We start from the raw sequence: 22560 nt of genomic DNA on the forward strand, positions 1-22560 counted from the left end.
CAGGCTCCAGGCTCTGAGTTGTCAGCACAGAGCCCACAGCGGGGCTTGAAGTCACAAGCCCGAAGAGCATGTTCTGGGCCAGAGTCTGACACTTTACTGACTGAGCCAGCCAGGCACCCCCTCCCTAAAGATGTTTTAGATGAAAGTGTGCATCATTTTAAACGACGAGCAGTCATAATAAAGTATAAATCATCTCCGGAAACACTTGGTTTATAATCTCTATTTGAGTGAATGTTGCTTTCCCTGCCCTGTAGAATCTTAACTGGCATTAAGAGAAAGAGAAGCAATAACTAGTTTATTGTTGCTCCTAAGCAGGTTCTTCCAGTTTGGTGTGAAGCAATAAGATATTTGATGTATCAGATGGAATGAGTCTTATGCTGCTTTCACTCTGAATTTTTCAGTTTTCAGAACTGAAGCTAGCCTTCTATTTTTGTCCTAGTAATTTTAAAGCTTTTTAGTTGGTGGAAGTATTTTTATAATGCTGGTACAACGGGCATGTTGGGTTCGCCAACCTCTGCAGTTGCGCTATTTCTTATACTTATTCCTGTGTATTTCAAGATGACACTGAAAGGCCATTTAGGGTGGTTTCCTTGGCGGTCTCCTTCTGTAGCCCTATTTCCACCACTCTGTCCTTCATTTTCCAAAGCGTGTCCTGCCCCTGGGTTCTCCCAAGGCACTAGCAATGGCTTCCTGGCTGCAGAGTGAGGATGCGGAGCCCAAATGTCCATTGATGGATGAATGGATAAAGAAGATGTGGTATACATATACAGTGGAGTATTACTTGGTAATCAAAAAGAATGAAATCTTGCCATTTGAAACTACGTGGATGGAACTGGAGGGTATTATGCTAAGTGAAATTAGTCAGTCAGAGAAAGACAAAAATCATATAACTTCACTCATATGAGGACTTTAAGAGACAAAACAGGTGAACATAAGGGAAGGGAAACAAAAATAATATAAAAACAGGGAGGGGGACAAAACATAAAAGACTCATAAATATGGAGAAGAAACTGAGGGTTGCTGGAGGGGTGGTGGGAGGGCGGATGGACTAAATGGGTAAGCGGCATTAAGGAATCTACTCCTGAAATCATTGCTTCACTATATGCTAACTAATTTGGATGTAAATTTTAAAAAATTAAAATTAAAATTAAAAAAAATTTCTACATGCTCAGAATAAATGGACGTTAGGAGATTTTTTAAAACATGGAAATATTATTGTCCCTTTAGCTCAGGAGGGCTTTTTATTTCAATCAGAAATCTTCCCTCAGGCCTAAAAAAATTGATTAAAGTACCCCACCTGACGTAAGGGGTCAGAAATGAACGGTAACTGCAGAGAAATGGTGTCAAGTCCGTTTCCTTGTTTGATTGTGGAGGGGTTGATGTTGATTCCTTGTTGTGACTGTGTAATTACTGGAAACCACAGAGTGAGTTTGCTCCATGACAGTGTACTCATATTTTTCTCTTGTGTTTGCTCCAGGGAGAATGGTGGATTTTCCAGGATACAGTCTGTCTGGTGTGGTTGCCTCTTTCTTCTTCGTACTGTTCACCATGAGGCAGCCAGGTACAATGAATGCCCTTCTTCCTTTTACTGTATGCCCAAATGTCCCAGCGATACAGTCAACATGCAGAGTTCCAAATCAAAAGGGCTAGGACAATATTAGGACTGGGGATCCAGGAACCAAAGCATCTATGTTCCAGAAAGGGTCCTCCACTTCCAGCTGTGCTATCTTTGGGAAGTTACTTGAGTACCTTCTCCCTTAGTTTCCTTGTCTCTATGATAAGAATAACAGTATATCTGTGTCTTATAGGCTAGGACAGACTTTAGGATTAAATGAGGCTTCACATAAAATACTACCAGGAACGCATTAAGATATTCATCCACCTTCCTGCTTCCATGCAAGACAGCACTTTGGAGACAAGACAATCGACTGCTTCTTAGCATAAATTAAACAGCATGAAAATACTTGGAAACAAGAAATAGAAGAGATTTCCAAGAAATGGATTTTGAAATCTCAGTAGCTGAATTGTGTCTTTAAAAAAGATTATGGGGGGGGGGGGGGCGCCTGGGTGGCGCAGTCGGTTAAGCATCCGACTTCAGCCAGGTCACGATCTTGCGGTCCGTGAGTTCGAGCCCCGCATCAGGCTCTGGGCTGATGGCTCAGAGCCTGGAGCCTGCTTTGGATTCTGTGTCTCCCTCTCTCTCTGCCCCTCCCCCGTTCATGCTCTGTCTCTCTCTGTCCCAAAAATAAATAAATGTTGAAAAAAAAATTTAAAAAAAAAAAAAGAAAAAAAAGATTATGGGGGCACCTGGGTGGCTCAGTCGGTTAAGCATCCGACTTCAGCTCAGGTCAAGATCTCGCGGTCCGTGAGTTCCAGCCCCGCATCGGGCTCTGTGCTGACCGCTCAGAGCCTGGAGCCTGCTTTGGATTCTGTGTCTCCTCTCTCTCTGACCCTCCCCTGTTCATGCTCTGTCTCTCCCTGTCTCAAAAATAAAATAAACATTAAAAAAATAAAAAAAGATTATGAAAATTAGGTGTCAGAGGGAAATGTCAGAGGCCCACGGAAAATGCAGCATGCAGAAGTGGAAAACATATTAGACAGGGCACCAGAAGGCACAGGCACCAGACTGATTGCTGCCAGAAACTATGTGATGTGATGTGGGGATGCCCTGCCCTCTGTGTAATGCAATTTCTTAACCTGTAAAAGATGTCAACTAGATGGAATGAGTTCAGATCTAGCTTCATATTTGGATTCCATAAATGAAGAACGCAAGCACATCTCCATTCAGTTCTATAGTGATTTTTGACTTGATATTGATCAGCAAGTGAGAGAGTTGAAGCTCCTTTTTAGGATGATTGGATGTGGCAGAGAAAGTGAAAATGGCCCCAGAGCATTTTAGGATAAGAAAGAATATAATAACATGACTGATGAGATTATTAAACTTAATAACAAATAGAATTATTAAATATCTCTTCAATTTGTAGATAACAACAAAGAGGTCAAACATGACTCAAAATTTGATTAAAAAGCTCAGACTCTCTAGACAAAACACTGCCCTTACTCCACCACAAAATGCCCTTGAAAAAACTGAATTGTACATACATAGCTCCAGTAACTGGAATCTTGCCTACTCCAGACCAAAAATTGTTTAAAGTTAAAAAATAATCCCAGTTCCTTACCTAGGACCAGAGAAATCCTGAAAAGCTGAAAAATCTAATGAATGAATTTATTACCTAAATTTTAGGAAAAATGATTATGAAAGCAGTCATTAACAGTATAGAGTAAAATCACTAACTATAAAATATAAAATAAATCACTGACAATGTTCCCAATGTGAAAAATCAATTTATACATTAACTTATTTGAGAATAAAACAACCCAGAAATTGTAGCTTTAGTATCTTAAAGGAGAAGAACTTGAGATTCCAAATCTCAAATCTCACTGGATACAATGGCTTCGCCCCCAAAATCACACAGCTGGTGACAGATATAGTACTGACACTCAATTTTTTTCAACTGCATGTTCTCCTCAATACACAAAATTGTCTTTTTAACAGCAAAATGTGCAAATATCATGCTAGATTTCTTTAAAACACTAAAAATAAAACCCTTCCTTCTCCAGGTGCCTCCATTTTGATAGGTTGGACATCCCAAAGCAAGCATATTAATCTTCCAACTGACATTTCCCAATTCCTCTTTTTCACTCTGTTTTGTAGATAGCTGGAGAGTGATTGGTCCTGCACATCCTATACTGGCTAGGATTGGGGAAGATGCTCTACTCACCTGTCAAATCCTTCCCAAGGGGGCCATGATGCCCACAAAGATGACATGGTACCGTTCAGATCCCAACGCAGTTGTGTTTGCACAGTGGGATGGAGCTGATGTGACTGAGATGCAAATGGAGGAGTACAGAGAAAGGGTAGAGTGGATAAAGGATGATGTTCCTGAGGGAAGTGTGACTCTGAAGATAAACAACATTCGACCATCTGATAATGGGCAATACTGGTGCTGCTTCCAAGAGAAGAACTATTATGAAGAAACAAGCTTGTTGCTTGAAGTAGCAGGTGAATATCTTGGAAAAGACAGAGTCTTGGAAGGAGAGCTTTATTAACTTGTGGTAAGCTTATTGCCAGTTGAAGAATTACCTTCTAATCATCAAGGCAGTTCCTAATGCCCAGCCCTCTTCATTTGAAGAGGAATGCCTTCATTCGAAGGCAGATAGTTCTGAAGTCTTCAAAGCAAGCTCACCTAAAACAGTCTTCTCAAATTTAACTTACACAGTTTTGACTATTCTTGACAATGGAATGGCAATCTGTGACATCCGGTCATTAACAGTTTTTTTCTGAGCCACAGATTTGTGGTATATCAGGCCAATGTGTTAGGGTAAGTCAATCACTGAGTGAGTGAATCTAGCTGATTGCCCAGCAGTCATATCTCAATGGAATGGGTTGTTCTCTACCCGACCTCCAATACGCAGTAAATTAAATGTGAAAATTGTGTTTCATTGTGGAATGCCCCCCAGTTAGAAAACTAGTGCTGAGAACAAAGTGGTTAAGAACTTTGTGCTTTTATGGAGACTACCAAATATTAGTGTTCAATGAATTGAGGACTTGCAGACGCATTTGGACATACCCACTGTGATGCTCTTGTATTAGCAAAGTGAGAAACAGTTGAGAAAAAGGGGATGATTGACCAAACGATTTGTGCTAGGGAAAAAAACACGCATCTGAAAAGTAAATAATCATATGGTTCCCTGACAGGAATAACTCCCTCATATGCTAATGAGAAAATCAGGCAAATCCACTTATCTTCTCAGGGAAATAGTTCTCTGGAGATGTTACCATCTCTGACTCACACTAAAAATGTTCCCTAACACTGTTTTTTCTTAATACCTACAACTACGATCATTATTTTTATGTTCTAGGTGATTGAAGATGGATGAAAGAGCATATGTATTTCTGAGATGTGAAGAGAGGGAGGCAGCTGTTCACTATCAGGAACCTTTGAAAATAAGCCACACATTTCTTAGGGCTCTAGGTGAAGGGAGTGAGTCTCTTTCCCCCAGCAAGTGATAGAGTCAGAATTATCATCTATGGGGACCCCTTTGTTTGGGTTTGAGAGTGATGTTGGATAAAGAAAGAATTTCATGATTACATATAACTGGGATTTCTCAAAAACATTTTCCCATTTACTGGAAGGAAGATTTAGAAACAAGAGCTCCTCATGGGGCATCCCATTCTACATGTGCAGGTTATCTACTTGCTCCCCAAGGAGCAAGAATAGTCCCCAAGTAGATGATTTCTGGCTTTATATTTATTAAACATTCTAATTAATCAGAGTCAAGGTATCATCTAAAATGTCGGACAGAGTTTGTGGCATTGGGAAGCTCAATGAATAAATTATAACACATCTTTGCTGGCAGTACTAGTGACATAAGCAAAATGTCGTTATGTCCCTTTCTCTATTCTCCTCCTGTCTGGATCTGAAGAAAAATACGTATGCTAAAGTTTATACATCCAGACTGGAGAACAAAGTGAATATGAACTCCAGTTTGAATGCGAAGAAGATTTTGGACTACTTCTTGCTCCCCAGACCTATGAACTCTTGCCCCCTCCCTATAAGCCATGTCACTGGAATCTCAGTTTCTATGATTTGTGCCTCCCTGGGTTCCAGGCCTCAGGGCTGTGTCTTCCTTCCACAGGTGTGGGATCTTCCCCTTACATCCACATGGAGGGACCTATAGAAAGTGGAGTCCAGCTTGTGTGCACTGCAAAAGGCTGGTTCCCAGAGCCCCAGGTCTATTGGGAAGATGCCACAGGAAAGAAGTTGCTGTCTGTCTCTGAGCATTCCATCCAAGATGAGAACGGCCTGTTCTATGTGGAAGCCACTCTTGTGGTGAGGAATGCCTCTTTGGAGACCGTGTCCTGCTTCATCCACAACCCTATCCTCAATGAGGAGAAGAGCTCAGTCATCTCCATTCCAGGTCAGAGCTCTGCCTCTAGTACTAATGTGCTCAGATTAACAAGAAAGGTTCAAGGGACTGTTCCCTAGCACTGAATATTCTTTTTATCAAGGAAAATATCTAAAATTTAATAATATGTATTAAAAGGTATAAACTATTAATGGTTGGAATTTTGATTGAATATTTTGATTGAATAGCTATTGTGAATGATATTCCAGTTATTTTCAAGTTCTACCTTTTCTTTTTGAATTAATTTTCTTTACTCACAAGTATGCATCACATGACAAAGAAAATAAAACTATATTCTTTCAATTAAAATGTTTTCCTATGCCACATTGTGCCAATTACTTCTGGAAACCTATCATGTGATGATTATCAGAGATGGAGACAACTATTTACATAATAGCATCTTATCTATAACCTTATTTATAAATAGCAACAAAAACAGCAAAAAAGGCACAATACAACAGTGGAGTGTTGTGTCTTATGTTATTATAAATTATAGTATTGATGCAAAATGATATTTTCAAATGATTTTAATGGTTGAAAAATCCTCATGATGGACTATTAATGATGAAGATTATACCTATCTACCTACTTACGTATCTATCTATCTATAAACATTTACAATCATGTGAAGAATAATGGCTTTTAAATAACTTAAAACAGCACTAAGACTTTGGGACACTTTCTTATATTTAGATATTAAGATATAGTTATTCTTACTCATATAAATGGATATGTGAAAGAATTTAAAGTAAACATTACATGTGAATTTTTTTGTCTTTTTTAAAATGTTTATTTATTTTTGAGAATGAGAGACAGAGTGTGAGCAGGGGAGGGGCAGAGAGAGAAGGAGACAACAGAATCCAAAGCAGGCTCCAGGCTCTGAGCTGTCAGCACAGAGCCTGACGTAGGCCTCGAACCCACAAACTGTGAGATCATAACCTGAGCTGAAGTCAGCCCCTTAACCAACTGAGCCACCCAGGGGCCCCCACATGTGAATGTTAAAAGGAGCTGAATATATATATTACATGCTTTATATATATAAATGCTTTATATATATGTTTAATCTGTCAGTTTGGAATTTGAGGTAATAATTGTGTATGCCCATATATTTTTATACTTTCCATGCACTTATAAGAAGAATATGCATTATTTTTATAAGATATTAAATTTCAATATGTTAAATATCAGGAAAAACAAACAATTTTTTGTGTGTGTGCAAAAAAAAAAAAAGGAAACACAGCTGGATCACAAAATGATCTATGGGAAAGAATATTTTTCTGCATTTAATTTCTTTTTTATAAATTCAGCTTTTCAATTCAAAGTAGAACTTTTTTCTTTTCTTTTCCTTTTCTTTTCTTTTCTTTTTTTCTTTTCTTTTAATAGTTTCTCTCCTTTCCTTAGATCAAATTCTTTAATATATTATTTTCATTCTTTTTACAGAGAAACTCCAGAATGAGCTAGGTAAGTAGACATTGGATGCACAAATGTAGAAAAGACTTTGCCTCCCCAAAGGAAAGTGGTAATTCCTGGACAAAGCCAGCAGGATCTACCATGACAGCTCGTGATCCAGATGAGAAACTGAGGCACGACTTTACCAAGTATCAAGTTCAGTAACTACCAAAGGTGACTAGCCAAATGTAGGCCTCCACAGCCTCCTTCAAGCACCATTGCACAGTGTAACCTTTGACTTTAAGTGTTCACAGGGACCCCAGTGAGCTTCAGATAGACACCCGTAAGGGGCACAGACATAATTTCTGCTCTATTTGACTGGAGGAAAGGGTGGTGTCCTTAGACACCATTCCTTTGTGTCTAAGGAATGGTATAGGACAGGTGGTGGGGCTCTGGAGGTCCTTTTAAAATATTTTAGTGTGAAGGGGCAGTGTCATGGTAACTGGAAGTCACTACCCATCACCTTAACCCTCTGGCCTGCTATGGTTTCTGCACCTTCTCCTTACCCCAGTGGATGGGAGCCTCATCACTATTGGATGGGAGCCATTACTTTCCCAGATCAGGCTGGAACAATGTGCTGGGTCAATCAATCATTTCCTGTTTTTCTGTTTCTTTTTTTTACTTAGTAGTTGGACTGCAGTATTATTATATTACTGTACCTAAGATAAAGATAAATGGTTTAAAAAGTAACCAACTGATATTTGAGTCTCTTTCAGTTTTTCCTTTACTTCCTTACCATCTTCCTCCTTTCTGTGATGTCTTCTCTCAAACCATGATAACCAGCCTGCTCCCTGCCCAGATGCATATGACCTTGTATCACTTATTTTCTCCATCAATATCCTGCTCTCTCTCAAATCACCAGTTACAGGAATGTATGTATGTATGTGTGTGTGTGTGCCTATGTGCACATTAGATGAGCTTAAGCATACTTTTCAGTCCATGTAGGAATTTTTGAGGAAAATCATGGTGGCAAACACACCTCAATCTCTGCCAGAGTCTAGTGTGACACTTTCGACCCTATCGAGCCATAAAGATAAAGGGAAGGGCCTTGGGAAGGTCAAAGGTAATGCCACAATCTGAGGAGAACTTCACCCCTGTGAGTCTTACCTTCTAAGTTAGATCCCTTTCTGCCTGGGTGGTATCTGCTTATGAGCAGTCAGAAACCTTAACCAACAAAACTTGTTAGTTACAGATCAGAAAGTCAAGCCAGTGTTTGGGGCAGGTTGGCATATGTCTCTCTCTGTCCCCCAGGAAGACTTTAGGTAAAGAGTCACTCCTCCAAGTTATCTGAATCTATTTGACACGTCCATTGCAGACCCAGCACACAAAATGCAATCTGATGTTGTGCTGTTCCTAGTTGTGCTGACCTTCTGGGACCACAGTAAAACATGAAGAAAATATGGAGCTCCCCTGGCTTCCTGTCAGGTGGGGATTACAGGGCTGCACCTCCAGGAGCTTTGAGGGTTGGTGATCATTGGTCTCTATTTTCCTCATCTTCAGAATGAACGTGTTGAATTTAATCTCTAATGTAGTGTCAGGCCCTAAGAGTCTGGATATGATATGATATAATTAACTTAATATTATATAATATCTATATATATATATATATTTCACTTAATTGAATATGCTGATTGAAAGAGGATTACATGACATATGATGGGATTATCAGGTTTTAAGGAATTGGTGTATTATGCAGTAAACTGCACTCTCCAGAGAATATTTAATTTTCAGTGAATATTCAGAGGGCATTTCAGTAACATACATACAATACCACCACATAAAACAAAACAACATATGTCATCACGAATTGTGTGGAAGGGTATGGACAAAACTATATAGAGAAAGGGAATTATGCAGAGCTTCTCACAAGGAACTTGTATTCTAGTAGAATCTCAATTATTAACATATTGCACTACATGATTTTTTCCTGCACTTTAAACTTTATTTTTTACTTGGATATTGGAAAAACGGGAGTTTCATATATGTATGATACACCTACTCATATGGGTAATAGAGATAAGGAAATCGTCTGTTTTATTAAGCAATTTACTGTAAAATACTTGGATAGAGAAAGAGCAGCAGACTAATCCCTAGTTCATTTTTTCTGACTCCTACTTTTCCCTTAAGATTTTAAAAGATATATATATGCAATGGAGATAATATTATTTTAGGTAAAATTGAAGGATAAAGCAAACAAAATGCTGGAAATAATTGGGAGTCAAATTTTAGCTAGAATAGAAAGGAATAATCTGAAAATTAGGATTGTGTTGACAGAAAGTTTCCTTTCTAAAGAAGTACCTGGCAGATTTTGGCTAATTACATAATGAGGACATTTTTGCCATTGACTCCCATCCAGACAATACACGAATTTATGCCTGTATTTCTATTATAAATGATCACAACCTATGTGAAAACATTTTTACCACTTGATAGAAAAGGTTGACTCTCAATTTAGAACAAAGCAAAACTGGCATGGTCAGAGCCTGATGAACTGGAAGTGTAACATAGCTTGGGTCCAGGAAAGCCACCAGAGAATATCTCCCATTTTCACAATGGGAGGATTAGGACTCTTTTGTGTATTTGTTGTTGTTTTATGTTTTGTATTTTAACAACCTCCCCAATTCTTGATCTTATAATGCTTTGCAAAATAATCTGATGACATTGAACCTGATGTGTGTTTAGAATTCCACATATGTGGGACCTCAGGGAACTAAAATATAACGCCTTATAAGGTGTTATAAAAATCAAACCAGGGGAAGGTTTCTTGATATTTCATTACTAAAAATCCACCTGACACTCATTCTTATCCCCTCTCATTATCAAGACAGAAAGAATGGTTACGGTGCCCTTGAGTCTCACGGTCTGCATGCCTCCACTCACATTGTTTGATCATCCAAGAGGTTTATATAGATTTTTGTGTATAACTCCAGAACAATCTTATTATTTTGATAGTGATATACTTATTTTACAGTTTAAGAAACTGAGGCATACACAGATTGAGTAGTTTAAAGAGGTCATATAGATGTGAAGTGATAAAATACTAATTTTATTCTAGAAGTAGTAATTGCAAAATTATTTTATTGGGGTGTAATCTGAATAAAATTATAAGTAAGGGCAGGTGTGGGTTCCATTAGTAGTTCTTTTTTTTTTTCAGACTGACACACATCATGGGATGGTTCTACCTTGGACAGGGACAACCTCTATCCTGATTCCACCAAACTTCCCCCTCTCTAAAGGATGACCTTGTGCCTCACAGCTTCCCTGGGATGCCCATGGGTTCTAAACACCACTGGAGATGTTCTTACTGATGGCACTATTTGTTTCATTTTGTTTCTTTCATTGTGTTTTGTCTGCTGTATTTCATAGCTTCCTTAAAAGTGATTGGACCTTCCCAGCCCATCCTTGTCAGAGTGGGAGAAGACATACAACTAACCTGTTGTCTGTCCCCCAAGACTAATGCACAAAGCATGGAGGTGAGGTGGCTCCAATCACACCATTATCCTGCTGTTTATGTGTATGCGGATGGGGAACATGTGACTGAAGAGCAGATGACAGAATATAGAGGGAGGACAGCCTTGGTGAGTGATGCCATCAATGAGGGGAGACTGACCCTGCAGATACACAACGCCACAACGTCAGATAATGGGCAGTACCGGTGCCGTTTTGAAAAAGATGGTGTCTACCAGGAGGCCAGTTTGGATCTGAAGATAGTAGGTAAGGATTCCAGATGTTTTGGTTTCAACCTCTGTTCCTACTGCTTTAACATGCTAGTTCCTGGAAATTTCCCTGGTACCTGAAATTTTCTGAATGACCATTCATTTGTCAAATTTATATTGAACACTCTGTTGCACAGGAACTGTAGTACATACTTATAAGTTCAAAACTCAAATGAACCAGATTTAATTCTCTGGGTATAAAATCTGTGCACTTACCAGGATCTCCATAAAATGACCACATGTTTACTAAAACTGGAGAATTTTACTCCATAACTTTACACAAAACTAATTATTTCACAGAGTGTTATTAAAATTCTGGAAAATGTGTAGTTACTAGGAAGTATAACTGTGCAAAGATTAAACTAGATCTACATATCAGTTAAAATAATAAGTATCAACAGAATTGGCAGGATGGAAGAAGAAAGACAAAATCACTCCCTGAATGATAATTTCCCACTGCTTATATTGTGAGTTAGAATTGATTTTTCAAGGTTAGCAAATGCCATTGAAGACACAGGTCAACATCTTAGATAATTGATTTGTTTCTCTCATTGATTTTGTGTCTCCGTTCATAAACATATTCATGACATATCCATAGGGCACACGTTGAGAAGTTAAATGGACTCCATCATTTTCTGCCACTGGACACACATATTTCTAAAATCTTGATCTTTAAGAATATTCTCTTAATCATTTTCTTTTATCCTGTCCATGAGATTTGTGTCATGGTCAAACTTATTTTGTTCACAGATACAGAAAAGATTGGATTTAAAATTTATTGTTCCTCTGACTCTCTCTGAGGATTGAATTTAGGAAGACAAAAAAATAAAAAACAAAACAATAAACCACTCCAGCCAATGTCATCTCTCAGTGGAATATAATTCCACTATAAGCTTTGTTCTCTTCCCAAACCTTTGACTTGCCAAGCTCTTTCTGCTCAGTGAAGTTACTGGCCATATAACCACTTGGCAGATACTTGAGGTTTTGTTCCTTGATCTTTATTCCCCAGGTCTAGGTTCTTCCCCGCTGATTACCATAATAGGACAGAAGGATGGAGAAATAGAGTTGATGTGCAGTTCAGAAGGGTGGTTCCCACAGCCCCATGTGCAGTGGAAGGACATGGAAGCAAAGATAATACCATCATTTTCAGAGGTTCTGACTCAAGGAAGTCATGGGCTTTTCCATGTGAAGACATCTCTATTGGTCACAAACAGCTTTATTGTGAATGTAACCTGCTCCATTAGCAACCCCCTTCTTGGTGAGGAGAAAATGGCAACTTTTTCTCTCTCAGGTTGGTGACTCCATGTGTTCCTCTCAACTGTGGAAAATAAATATGAAGACAAATGCAGACTTACTTATTTTATTGCTCTACCATATTTTAATTTTTATTTTATTCTCTCTGGTAAAATCTCCACTATCTCTTGCAAAACTGGTCTTCAGGACACCTGGAGTTCCTATTGATATCCCTTGACTAAAGTCCTAAGGTTATATTGTTGTGTATACACTAACTTTTAAGATTGACTCTACTGTTACTCTAAGGACAAAGCCTTTTCTTCTGATGTAAAAACAATATCACTCTTGGTGTTCTTTTTTCTTTATTGTGGATTGTCTTCAGAATTAGAAACTAGTTTTCCTTAACATCATCTTCATGCCTGTGGATTAAATAATTTTATCCTTTTGTTACCCTCATTACTCCAGCGATGGTTATATAATTGGAAAAGAGAAGGGAAAGAAATGTGTGTGTGTGTGTGTGTGTGTGTGTGTGTGTGTGTGTGTATTTCTGACAGGAGCAAACAATAAAGCTAGCATAAACTTTGGGTCTCTCCTCAGCTTCTGCAGAGCAGGGAGGAACTGACCAGCTATCTCCTTGAGAGACCCACTTCTCATCCTCCTTTCTAGCCCAGGAGTTGTTCAGATAAAAAGAACAATCTTTGAATTTTCCCAGGTTCATGACTTAATGAGCTTATGGGTTTTCCATTTTAGAGTCCATGATGACTTTTTCATGGAAGACAGTGCTTATTTGTGGATTGCTTCTTGCTGCAGCTGTAGGCCTGGTGATGAGGAAGAGCTATAAAAAAGGTAAGTCAGGTAAATAGAAATGGTATGGAGCATACTTTGTAATGGGAACCTTGCTGTGCACTTTCCCTAGCCTCTCTTTTCAGCAACCGCATAGGGGAGGCTTTCAGTGAACATTCAGTAATTAATGAAACATAAGGTCCATGGTTTTACATTCATGTAATGAATTGGTGTTGACTGATATCAGAGCTTACAGTGATAAAAGTAGCAAAAGAATTAAAATACAATAATTGGATCCCACTATGAACATTCCCAAGTGATCTAGTTAAGGAGAGGATGAAAAAAGTAGCATAGTCATCTATGCTTTCAAGACTGATAGCTGAGACTTGACTGAGGTTCTGTTGGTATGAACATTTCACTAAGATCTTTAGAAATAATGGTGACTCACTTATTGGTGGTTCTTGTTCTGTGGATAAAGGGCCCTTATGTGTTGACATAGAGATTGTTTTTTGTGCCCTATAAAGTTTCTTCACTTCAAATTTCTTATGTCACTGCAACTTTGGTTTGCCTGTTTGGATGTTAATGTAATGAAATTTATATTTTAAAATACTCCACATTGATTATTATCATAATGGATTTTCTTTCTTTATAATGAACATGACATTGGATCCAAATAGAGCTCACCCAGAATGATACTTTCTGAGGAGAACAAGCATGTGACCCCTGAACACTCATGCAACCATACATCCTATGGAGATTTGACAACTTGCTCAATGTGCCAAGCCAGGAGGGGCTCATGTGAGGGAAGTGCTACTGTGAGGTGGAGGTTGGGGACAAGACAGTATGGGTCTCAGGTGTTGCCAAGGATAATGTAGCAGGGGAGTCATCCCTGTGTTACCTGCGAATGTGTTCAGGCAATGAGTCACTATAGAAACCAGTACGGGGCCATTACCTTTCTTCCAAGCGTCCTCTCCATGGCTCCAGGATGGGTCAGAATCTCCCTTGAAGAGCCTCTGGATACCTTTACTTTTATAATATGACCAACAAGTGCTCTATCTACACTTTTCCCCAAGTTTTCTTCTCTGAAACTACACTCCTTCTTCATTTTCATTCTTTGATCCTTTAATGTGGGTTCTCCTGACATCTTTCCTGCACCCATGAAATTTTGCAACATCTCCAAGGGAAATAACAACCTTGGATTCTGGAAACAAGGATTATATTCTAAGTCCCAGCTCTTCTCCTTTTACCAGCTGCTTGAAAGGTTTCACACCATCGTCAAGCTACCAAATCAAGATGCTTTAATGTCAGTCTGGCTTCAAATCTGATCTGGAGACTGATCCTTCAGAGAACTATCCTCTCCCAAGCTGTCTGATATCCTGCCACTCATCACAACCTGATATGTGATGACCAAAGATTCTTAGAAAATCCAACGGGAAATGCAATTAGGCCTATAGGAGGAAATGCAAGGAATTATTATTTGATATGTTTCTTTACGAAGGTGACAATTTTCCAAGTGGGGCTAAGTAAATGAAAAATACTGTTGAAAAGAGTAAGAGAAAATACAGCTAAATGGAAAGAGAAAAATATGATAACTGAGATATAATCTTGAATATCATATGAAATGTGGAATTCCTGTTCCAGACTTTTTCAAAAAGTTAATAGAGAACTTGGAGTGAAAAAATTTTTCAGAAATTCTAGTCCAAGACAAATGCCATATGATTTAATTTATGTGTGGAATCCAAAAGCAAAACAAATGAATAAATAAACAAAAAGCAGAATCAGATCTATGAATACAGAGAACAAACTGATGGTTACCATAGAGAAGGGGTAGGGGTATGAGCAAAATGGGTGAAGGGGAGTGGGAGACATAGGTTTCCAGTTATGGAATGAATAAGTACAAAAATTAAAGGTACACCATAGGAAATACAGTCAATAATATTACAATAGTATTGTATGGTGACATATGGTGAGCATAGCATAATATACAGACTTGTTGAATCACTATGTTGTAAACCTGAAATTAATGTAACATTGTGTGTCAACTTTCCTCAAATAAAAAAAAATTTAAGTAAAAGAAATTCTAGTCCAAGAAAAAAATTAATTTCTTTTCATTGTATCTATATGAGATGATAGATGTTAACTAAACCTAGTGTGGTAAACATTTCCACAATATATACAAAATGAATCATCATGCCGTGGACCTTACTCTTATATAGTGATATATGTCAATTATTTAACAATAAAAGGAAAAAAAGAGAAAAATTCATTGTGTCATGTATATGAAGATATCAGTTTTATTTTTAGAGTAAAAAAAGTGCACAATTAAAATTTATAATTCCAAGATAAATATACATAAGTGATAAATGATACACATAGCAAAATTTTTTTAAAGTCATAATGAATTAAAGAAGAGAAGCTACATGTGGAAGAGGAAAGACTCTGGAAAAGGGAAGACTTGGAAAAAGTCTTAAAGTCTTCTGAAGTGACAATGAGGAATACCTACTAATGGCACTCTGCTGTTTTTTAGGATGACAGCCATCACAGTAATCACTGTCCTTTGAAAATCATTCATTTGTTGCATCCTGGAGAGTCTCTTTTGGCTCATAGTATTTTTTTCTCTGTTTTTTTTTTTTTCAACGTTTATTTATTTTTGGGACAGAGAGAGACAGAGCATGAACGGGGGAGGGGCAGAGAGAGAGGGAGACACAGAATCGGAAACAGGCTCCAGGCTCTGAGCCATCAGCCCAGAGCCTGACGCGGGGCTCGAACTCACAGACCGCGAGATCGTGACCTGGCTGAAGTCGGACGCTTAACCGACTGCGCCACCCAGGCGCCCCTCTGTTTTTTTTTTTTAAGTCATACATTTATGTTTGAAACTATGTATTATTCTCCCACTGGTATTTACACATTTATATTACTTAGTTTTAAAATTTTCAGTTCTGAAATACACATAACACAAAACTTATTCTTTTAGCCATTTTAAAGTATACAATTCAGTGGTATTTATGCCTTCATAATTTTGTGCAGCCATCTTCAGCATCCAGTTCCAGAATATTGTTCCAGAAGAAAACTCTATAACGATTAAGCAGTCACTATCCATATTCTCCTCTCCCCAGCCTTTGGAAACCACTAATCTCACTAATCTACTTTCTGTCCCTATGAATTTGCCTATACTAGATATTTCATATAAATGGAATTGTAAAATATATGGATTTTGTTTTTAGTGTCTGGCTTTTTTTTTTTTTTTTTTTTTTTACTTAGCATAGTGTTTTTAAGGTTCATCCATGTTGTAGCATGTACCAGTACTTCATTCCTTTTTTCTGTTAAAAAATTTTATTTTTTTAAGAGCTGTTTTAGTTTTACTACAAAATTGAGTGGAAAATTCAGAGCATTCTCATATCCCTCCTCTCTTTCCTCACAATTTCCTCTACTATTAATACCTTGCACTGGTGTAGTACATTTGTTACAACAGATGAATTGATATTGATGCATTATTTCCAACTACAGTTCATAGGTAGGGTTCACATCAGGGTTCACTTTTTGTGTTGTACATTCTGTAGGGTTTGGCCAATGACTTACCATTTTTGGTACATTAATATACCCTGATATACTCTATATTTTGAATACAAACTTATTAGTAGATATGTTAGTTTTGCCTTAAAATATTTTTTTTTTATTTTTATTTTTGGGACAGAGAGAGACAGAGCATGAACGGGGGAGGGGCAGAGAGAGAGGGAGACACAGAATCGGAAACAGGCTCCAGGCTCCGAGCCATCAGCCCAGAGCCCGACGCGGGGCTCGAACTCACGGACCGCGAGATCGTGACCTGGCTGAAGTCGGACGCTTAACCGACTGCGCCACCCAGGCGCCCCATAAAATATTTTTAATATTACTCTATTTTGATCTAATATAATTTAAAATGTTTTGTCTAATAAAGTCTGAAAGTTAAATATCCCTTTATTTATTTATTTTTTGTCTTCCTTCCTGATCAGTCTTTTTGCTTGTTAGTTTTATGTACTTGTGCCAGCCCTATATATAAACATATAGGTTTTCCCTAGGAAGGTCTCAAGAAAATGTGTTTTTTATCAGTCACATTCTTTCACTATGTATTAAGAAACCTGTTTTTCTTTAGCTCACCAAATTGGGGATTGATTTATTTTCTCAGTTCCAATGCCACTTGGGAAAATCATGGGGAAGGAGAATGATTGGTGGCTTGACTAAAACACCCCAATCATTGAGCCATCACTGTGGCTGATGGATGGATTGGCCATCAAGGATCCTGTTCCCTGACACTCCTGATGCATAGGTAGCTGGTCGTAGTCATGAAAAGCATGGGGACTCTCAGAAGAGATGTACAGATTGGATGGATCTCAATTTAAAGGAGAGGACTGGAGGAAACCAGAGACTTTCAGTTCCATTAGGGCAGTGATTGTGTGTGTGTGTGTGTGTGTGTCCTCACAAAAAGTGACATATATTAGTTGATCAATAAACATTTATGAAATAGAGGAATAGATTCATAAACAGGATATTTATAAGATATTTTATCTGTATAATGCACTGCGGTCAGCTGTAGAGATAAAGTGATTAGTAAGGCTAATTCCTGCCCTAAGATATTTTTTTATTCTAGTAAGGTGTCTCTTTGTTTTTTGAATGTTTTATCATTCCTTTCTAGGCTCTATTCAGAATGGGATTGCCAGAGTGGTCCAGCAATAAATAATTAATTGATGGAGTCAGATGGTGAATTCAAGGTCACTACTTTGTCAGGAACTATGGGCTACTTGGAGATCCTTCATTGCTCGTTGATTTACTCATAGCAGAAATGAGGATATGATGGAGGATGCTACCCCTCACATTTCTACAACTGTGATCCCAGCAGAAAATTAGCCTTCATATTTTCTTTCATTGCCACCTCTAGCCTATGTTCTTTAAGATCTAAGCTTAGAAGGACAAAACCCATTAAAATGAGTGGAGGAATAGGGGCGCCTGGCTGGCTCAGTGGTGAAGCATATGACTCTTAATCTCAGAGTCCTGACTTCATTAGAGCTTACTTAACAACACCACCACAACAATGAAAACAACATTTCAGAGCCAGGTCCACAGTGGGTCTGCCTGTCTGCCCAGCCTCTGCTGCAGCCATGGGAGTGCAGGAGGAGACCATCTCCCCTGGAGGTGGGTGAACCTTGTCCAAGGATGGTCAGACGTATGTGGTGTACTACCCAGTGATACTTGAAGATGGAAAAAAATTGTATTCTTCCCAGGATAGAAACAATCCCTTTACATTTATGCTAGGCATGTAGGAGGTGATCCGAGGTTGGGAAGAAAGGATTGCCCAGGTGAGTGTGGGTCAGAGAGTAAAATTGTCTCCCTAGACTACATCTACAGTGTGGTGCCACTGGGAACCCAGGCATCATCCCACCAAATGCTACTGTCCTCTTTGGCATGGAGCTTCTGAAACTGGAATGACAGGAATGACAGGGCCTCCTCCCCATTCTTAGATGTGTCATGGAGGGATCTAGTGCCTCCAGTAGCACATGTGAATCATATGGAGCTTTTTCTGACATTCCACAACACTCTGTATAAACATGACCCTGACTGAATATGTTCTGGCACCCAGCTTTTTGCTCTTTCCCTTTCTTCCCCTAAGTGTGTTGAACTAAACTATATGCCATAAATGTCGTTACTCATTTTATTTAGTTTTTGCTTTTGCGGTGAAGGTTCAGTTTCAGTCTTTTGGATCTAAGTTTCCATGTAAGTATTAGTCAAGTATTAACAGAACAGGTAATGGGTTAACTTTAGAATAGGAATTGGTGTGGGTTGGGTGGGGGAGAATGCAAGAATCTTTATTTTATTATTTTGGATGAAATTTTTATCTGTCATATATTAAACATTCTTGCTGCTGCACTGCTAAGTCATAGCAGATTTGAGGTGTTATTGAGGGCCTGCTCTCCAAGTTGAGACATGTCCTTGGGTCAAATTAAAAGTCCTACCTAAAACTAAAGTGGGGAGTGGGAGATCCTTGCCTCCAATATACCATGCCAGTCTCCCGTTAAACCCTCTGCCTTTTTGTTTGTTTGTTTGGTTTTGTTTTTTTTAATATAATTTATTGTCAAGTTGGCTTACATATAACACCCAGTGCTCATGCCAACAAGTGCTCTCCTCAATGCCCATCACCCATTGTCCCCTCTCTCCCATCCCCCATCCACTCTCAGTTTGTTATCTGTATTCAAGAGTCTCTTGTGGTTTGCCTCCCTCCGTCTCAGTTTGTAATTAATTTTTTCCCCTTCCCTTCCCCCATGGTCTTCTGTTAAGTTTCTCAAGATCCACATATGAGTGAAAACATATGATATCTGTCCTTCTCTGACTGACTTATCTCACTCAGCATAATACCTTCCAGTTCCATCCATGTTGCTGCAAATGGCATGATTTCATTCTTTCTCATTGCCAAGTAGTATTCCATTGTATATATAAACCACATCTTCTTCATTCATTCATCATTCATCCATTCATCAGTTGATGGACATTTAGGCTCTTTCCATAACTTGGCTATTGTTGAATGCGCTGCTATAAACATTCGGGTACATGTGGCCCTATGCATCAGCACTCCTGTATCCCTTGGCTAAATTCCTAGCAGCGCTATTGCTGGGCCATAGGCAGATCATTCTCACTGAGTTGCTGGACACTACAGGTATCTGTGCCCAGGCTAGGAGGGACTTCTGAAACCTTCTTTGTGGCCTGGCTTATTATTACTATTTTTTTTCCATCCTGTGGTTTTTTTAATGGATATTCAGGACTTTAGTAATTTCATAGCTATCCAAGTTCTACTTCCCCAATTGTAAGAACTTTAATCAAAAGTTTAAAATGAAAGGACACCTGGGTGGCCCAGTTGGCTGAGTGTCTGACTCTTGATTTTGGCTCAGGTCACCATGCTTCATGAGATTGAGCCCTGTGTCAGGCTCTGTGTTGATAACATGGAACCTGCTTGGGATGTTCTCTCTCCATCTCTCCTTGGCCCTCCCCCACTCTCTGTCTCTCAAAATAAACATTTTATTAAAAATTTGTTAACATTTTTATTTATTTTTGAGAGATAGAGAGAGACAGAGTGCAAGCGGAGGAGGAGCAGAGAAAGAGGGAGACACACAATCCGAAGCAGGTTCCAGGCTCCAAGCTGTCAGCACAGAACCCCACACAGGGATCAAACCCACAAACCATGAGATCATGACCTGAGCCAAAGTCAGATGCTTAACCGATGGAGCCACTCAGGCATCCCAATAAACATTTTTTTTAAGTTTAAAGTGATGGGGCGTCTGGGTGGCTCAGTCAGTTAATTAGGTATCTGACTTCAACTCAGGTCATGATCTCATGGTCCGTCCATGGATTTTAGCCCCGTGTCGGGCTCTGTGCTAACAGCTGAGAGCCTGGAGATTGCTTTGGATTCTGTGTCTCCCTCTCTCTCTGCCCCTCCCCTGTTTGCCCCTCCCCCCCTCAAAAACAAATAAATGTTAAAAATTTTTTTTAGAGTTTAAATTGAAGGTGCTGGTTATAGTCATCCAATGAAAGTCCAGACATCATGACAAACCCTTGAGTGTTGTCTTGAGAAAAGCTTCAGTGTCTCCTGGTTTTGGATGTTCAGCTACCCCTGCTGATCTGTTTCCTTGTTTTTCTTCCCCCCTCTCACCCTTTGCTGTCCTGTATAATGATTTGGTGAGAGAAATTATTGCTGTCTACCCACTCCCACCTCCCCACACTACATATGCATGTCAAGTTTTATTATTGCAATAAAAGTGCTTTTATGCTGGCCTTTCTAAAACAAAAAAATGAGTGGAGGAGTAACAGGTGGAAGCATTCTGTAGTTTCTTCAGTTGAGATACTTAAAAACACATCTGGAAATCTTATGCTGATTGTCCAGGGTATATAACAAACGTAAAATATCCAAAACTCAACCTGTTATCCTTCCTGTTCTATATCACAGTTTCAATCCCATTTGTTCCTATTTTGTGGTTATCTCCATGTAAAGGGTTCTTATGTCCAGAAATCCCTTCTCATCCACTATGTCCATTTGATTATGGCTATTAATGCTTGTCTACCATTCATTTACCTCTCTCCTGCCTCTATTTTTGCTTGCTTATTATATAAGCCCTCCATTTACTGTCAGTAAATTTAATATTCTGGGCTCTGGTTTCATTCTTCCTGGGTTTCAATACTGGCTATAATGCATCAGCAGAATGTTGCTAAGGAGATACATCTTCCAAGAGAGGTTGATAATGAGACGTATGGTTTAAAGATCTGTTAATAGTGTATACAAATCTAAGTGGATCTCTTCTATCTCCAGGAAGAGGGAGCTTGTTTAACAGGAGAAGCTCATATTTTATATCCTTGAAGACATAGGCTTAGTTGCATTAAAGGGAAAGAAACCCTGAAGAGTGGGAAGAAGATGGTCAGAAAGAAAAAAAATTATATATATATATATATATATATATATATATATCAGCATTCTCAATGACTTTTTCTCCATGAAGCCTGTAGATGTTTCTTCATTCTTATTTGACTATTTTTCTCTAAAAACATAAACTGCAACATCAATTCCTTTTTCATTCACATACTCACATAGGGCACAATTCAGGACCTGCTAACCAGTGAGAATTTGGTAAAAAAACAACAACAAAGAGGGTGTGTGTATGTGGGGGGTGGGGTGGGTAGGTTTCTCTCACAGAAGTCTTGGGCTCCTGCTCAAATGGTTTATAGTTTTATATTAGTCCTCCCTACCCCATGGCAGACTCCAAGTTTAGAGGTCAATGGCTGAAGAAAGGACAAGCTGAGCTATTAACTTTCACAAAACTTGGACAGTTTTGTGTATCCCTAACACTAGTAACATGTATCAAGAATTTACTCAACTGTGATTCTTCCCTTCAAACACCACCCCCTCCTTCATATTTGATAACAAAACTAGTAAGAAGAGAGATTTTTGTCTTTTTTTTTTAATTTTTTTTTCAACGTTTATTTATTTTTGGGACAGAGAGAGACAGAGCATGAACGGGGGAGGGGCAGAGAGAGAGGGAGACACAGAATCGGAAACAGGCTCCAGGCTCTGAGCCATCAGCCCAGAGCCTGACGCGGGGCTGGAACTCACGGACCGCAAGATCGTGACCTGGCTGAAGTCGGACGCTCAACCGACTGCGCCACCCAGGCGCCCCAGATTTTTGTCTTTAAATGCAGTTTCTTTAAATGTTTATTTATTTTTTAGACAAAGAGAGTGTGACCAGGAAGGGACAGAGAAAGGGGGGACAGAGGATCCAAATCAGGCTCTGCGCTGACAGTAGAAAGCCCAATGCAGGCCTCGAAGTTACGAACCAAACTGTGAGATCATGACCTGAGCTGAAGTCAGATGCTTAACCGACTGAGCCACCCAGGC

At 38.9% G+C, this 22560-nt stretch overlaps 1 protein-coding gene and 1 pseudogene across 1 annotated transcript; both read left to right on the plus strand.

Moving 5' to 3' along the window:
• The first annotated feature begins 1482 nt into the window (after positions 1-1482).
• Positions 1483-14827, plus strand: BTNL2 (butyrophilin like 2). The gene is made up of 8 exons (XM_047103052.1): positions 1483-1561; positions 3716-4063; positions 5701-5982; positions 7411-7431; positions 10786-11133; positions 12145-12426; positions 13119-13214; positions 14793-14827. The coding sequence occupies exons 1-8, from the start codon at positions 1483-1485 to the stop codon at positions 14825-14827; spliced, it is 1491 nt and encodes a 496-aa protein (XP_046959008.1).
• A 3459-nt stretch (positions 14828-18286) lies between these two features.
• Positions 18287-18614, plus strand: LOC124527921 (peptidyl-prolyl cis-trans isomerase FKBP1A-like; annotated as a pseudogene).
• Positions 18615-22560: the final 3946 nt, after the last annotated feature.

Source organism: Lynx rufus, unplaced genomic scaffold, assembly GCF_022079265.1.
Source record: "Lynx rufus isolate CCGP_SWC_20201006 ecotype Redwood Valley unplaced genomic scaffold, mLynRuf1.p SCAF_6, whole genome shotgun sequence".
Lineage (NCBI taxonomy): Eukaryota > Metazoa > Chordata > Mammalia > Carnivora > Felidae > Lynx > Lynx rufus.

Coding starts and splice junctions, on each gene's coding strand:
- BTNL2 (XM_047103052.1), top strand. CDS start 1,483: ATGGTGGATTTTCCAGGATACAGTCTGTCTGGTGTGGTTGCCTCTTTC. Junction 7,432..10,785: donor GAAACTCCAGAATGAGCTAG/GTAAGTAGACAT, acceptor TGTATTTCATAG/CTTCCTTAAAAGTGATTGGA. Junction 12,427..13,118: donor GGCAACTTTTTCTCTCTCAG/GTTGGTGACTCC, acceptor TTTCCATTTTAG/AGTCCATGATGACTTTTTCA.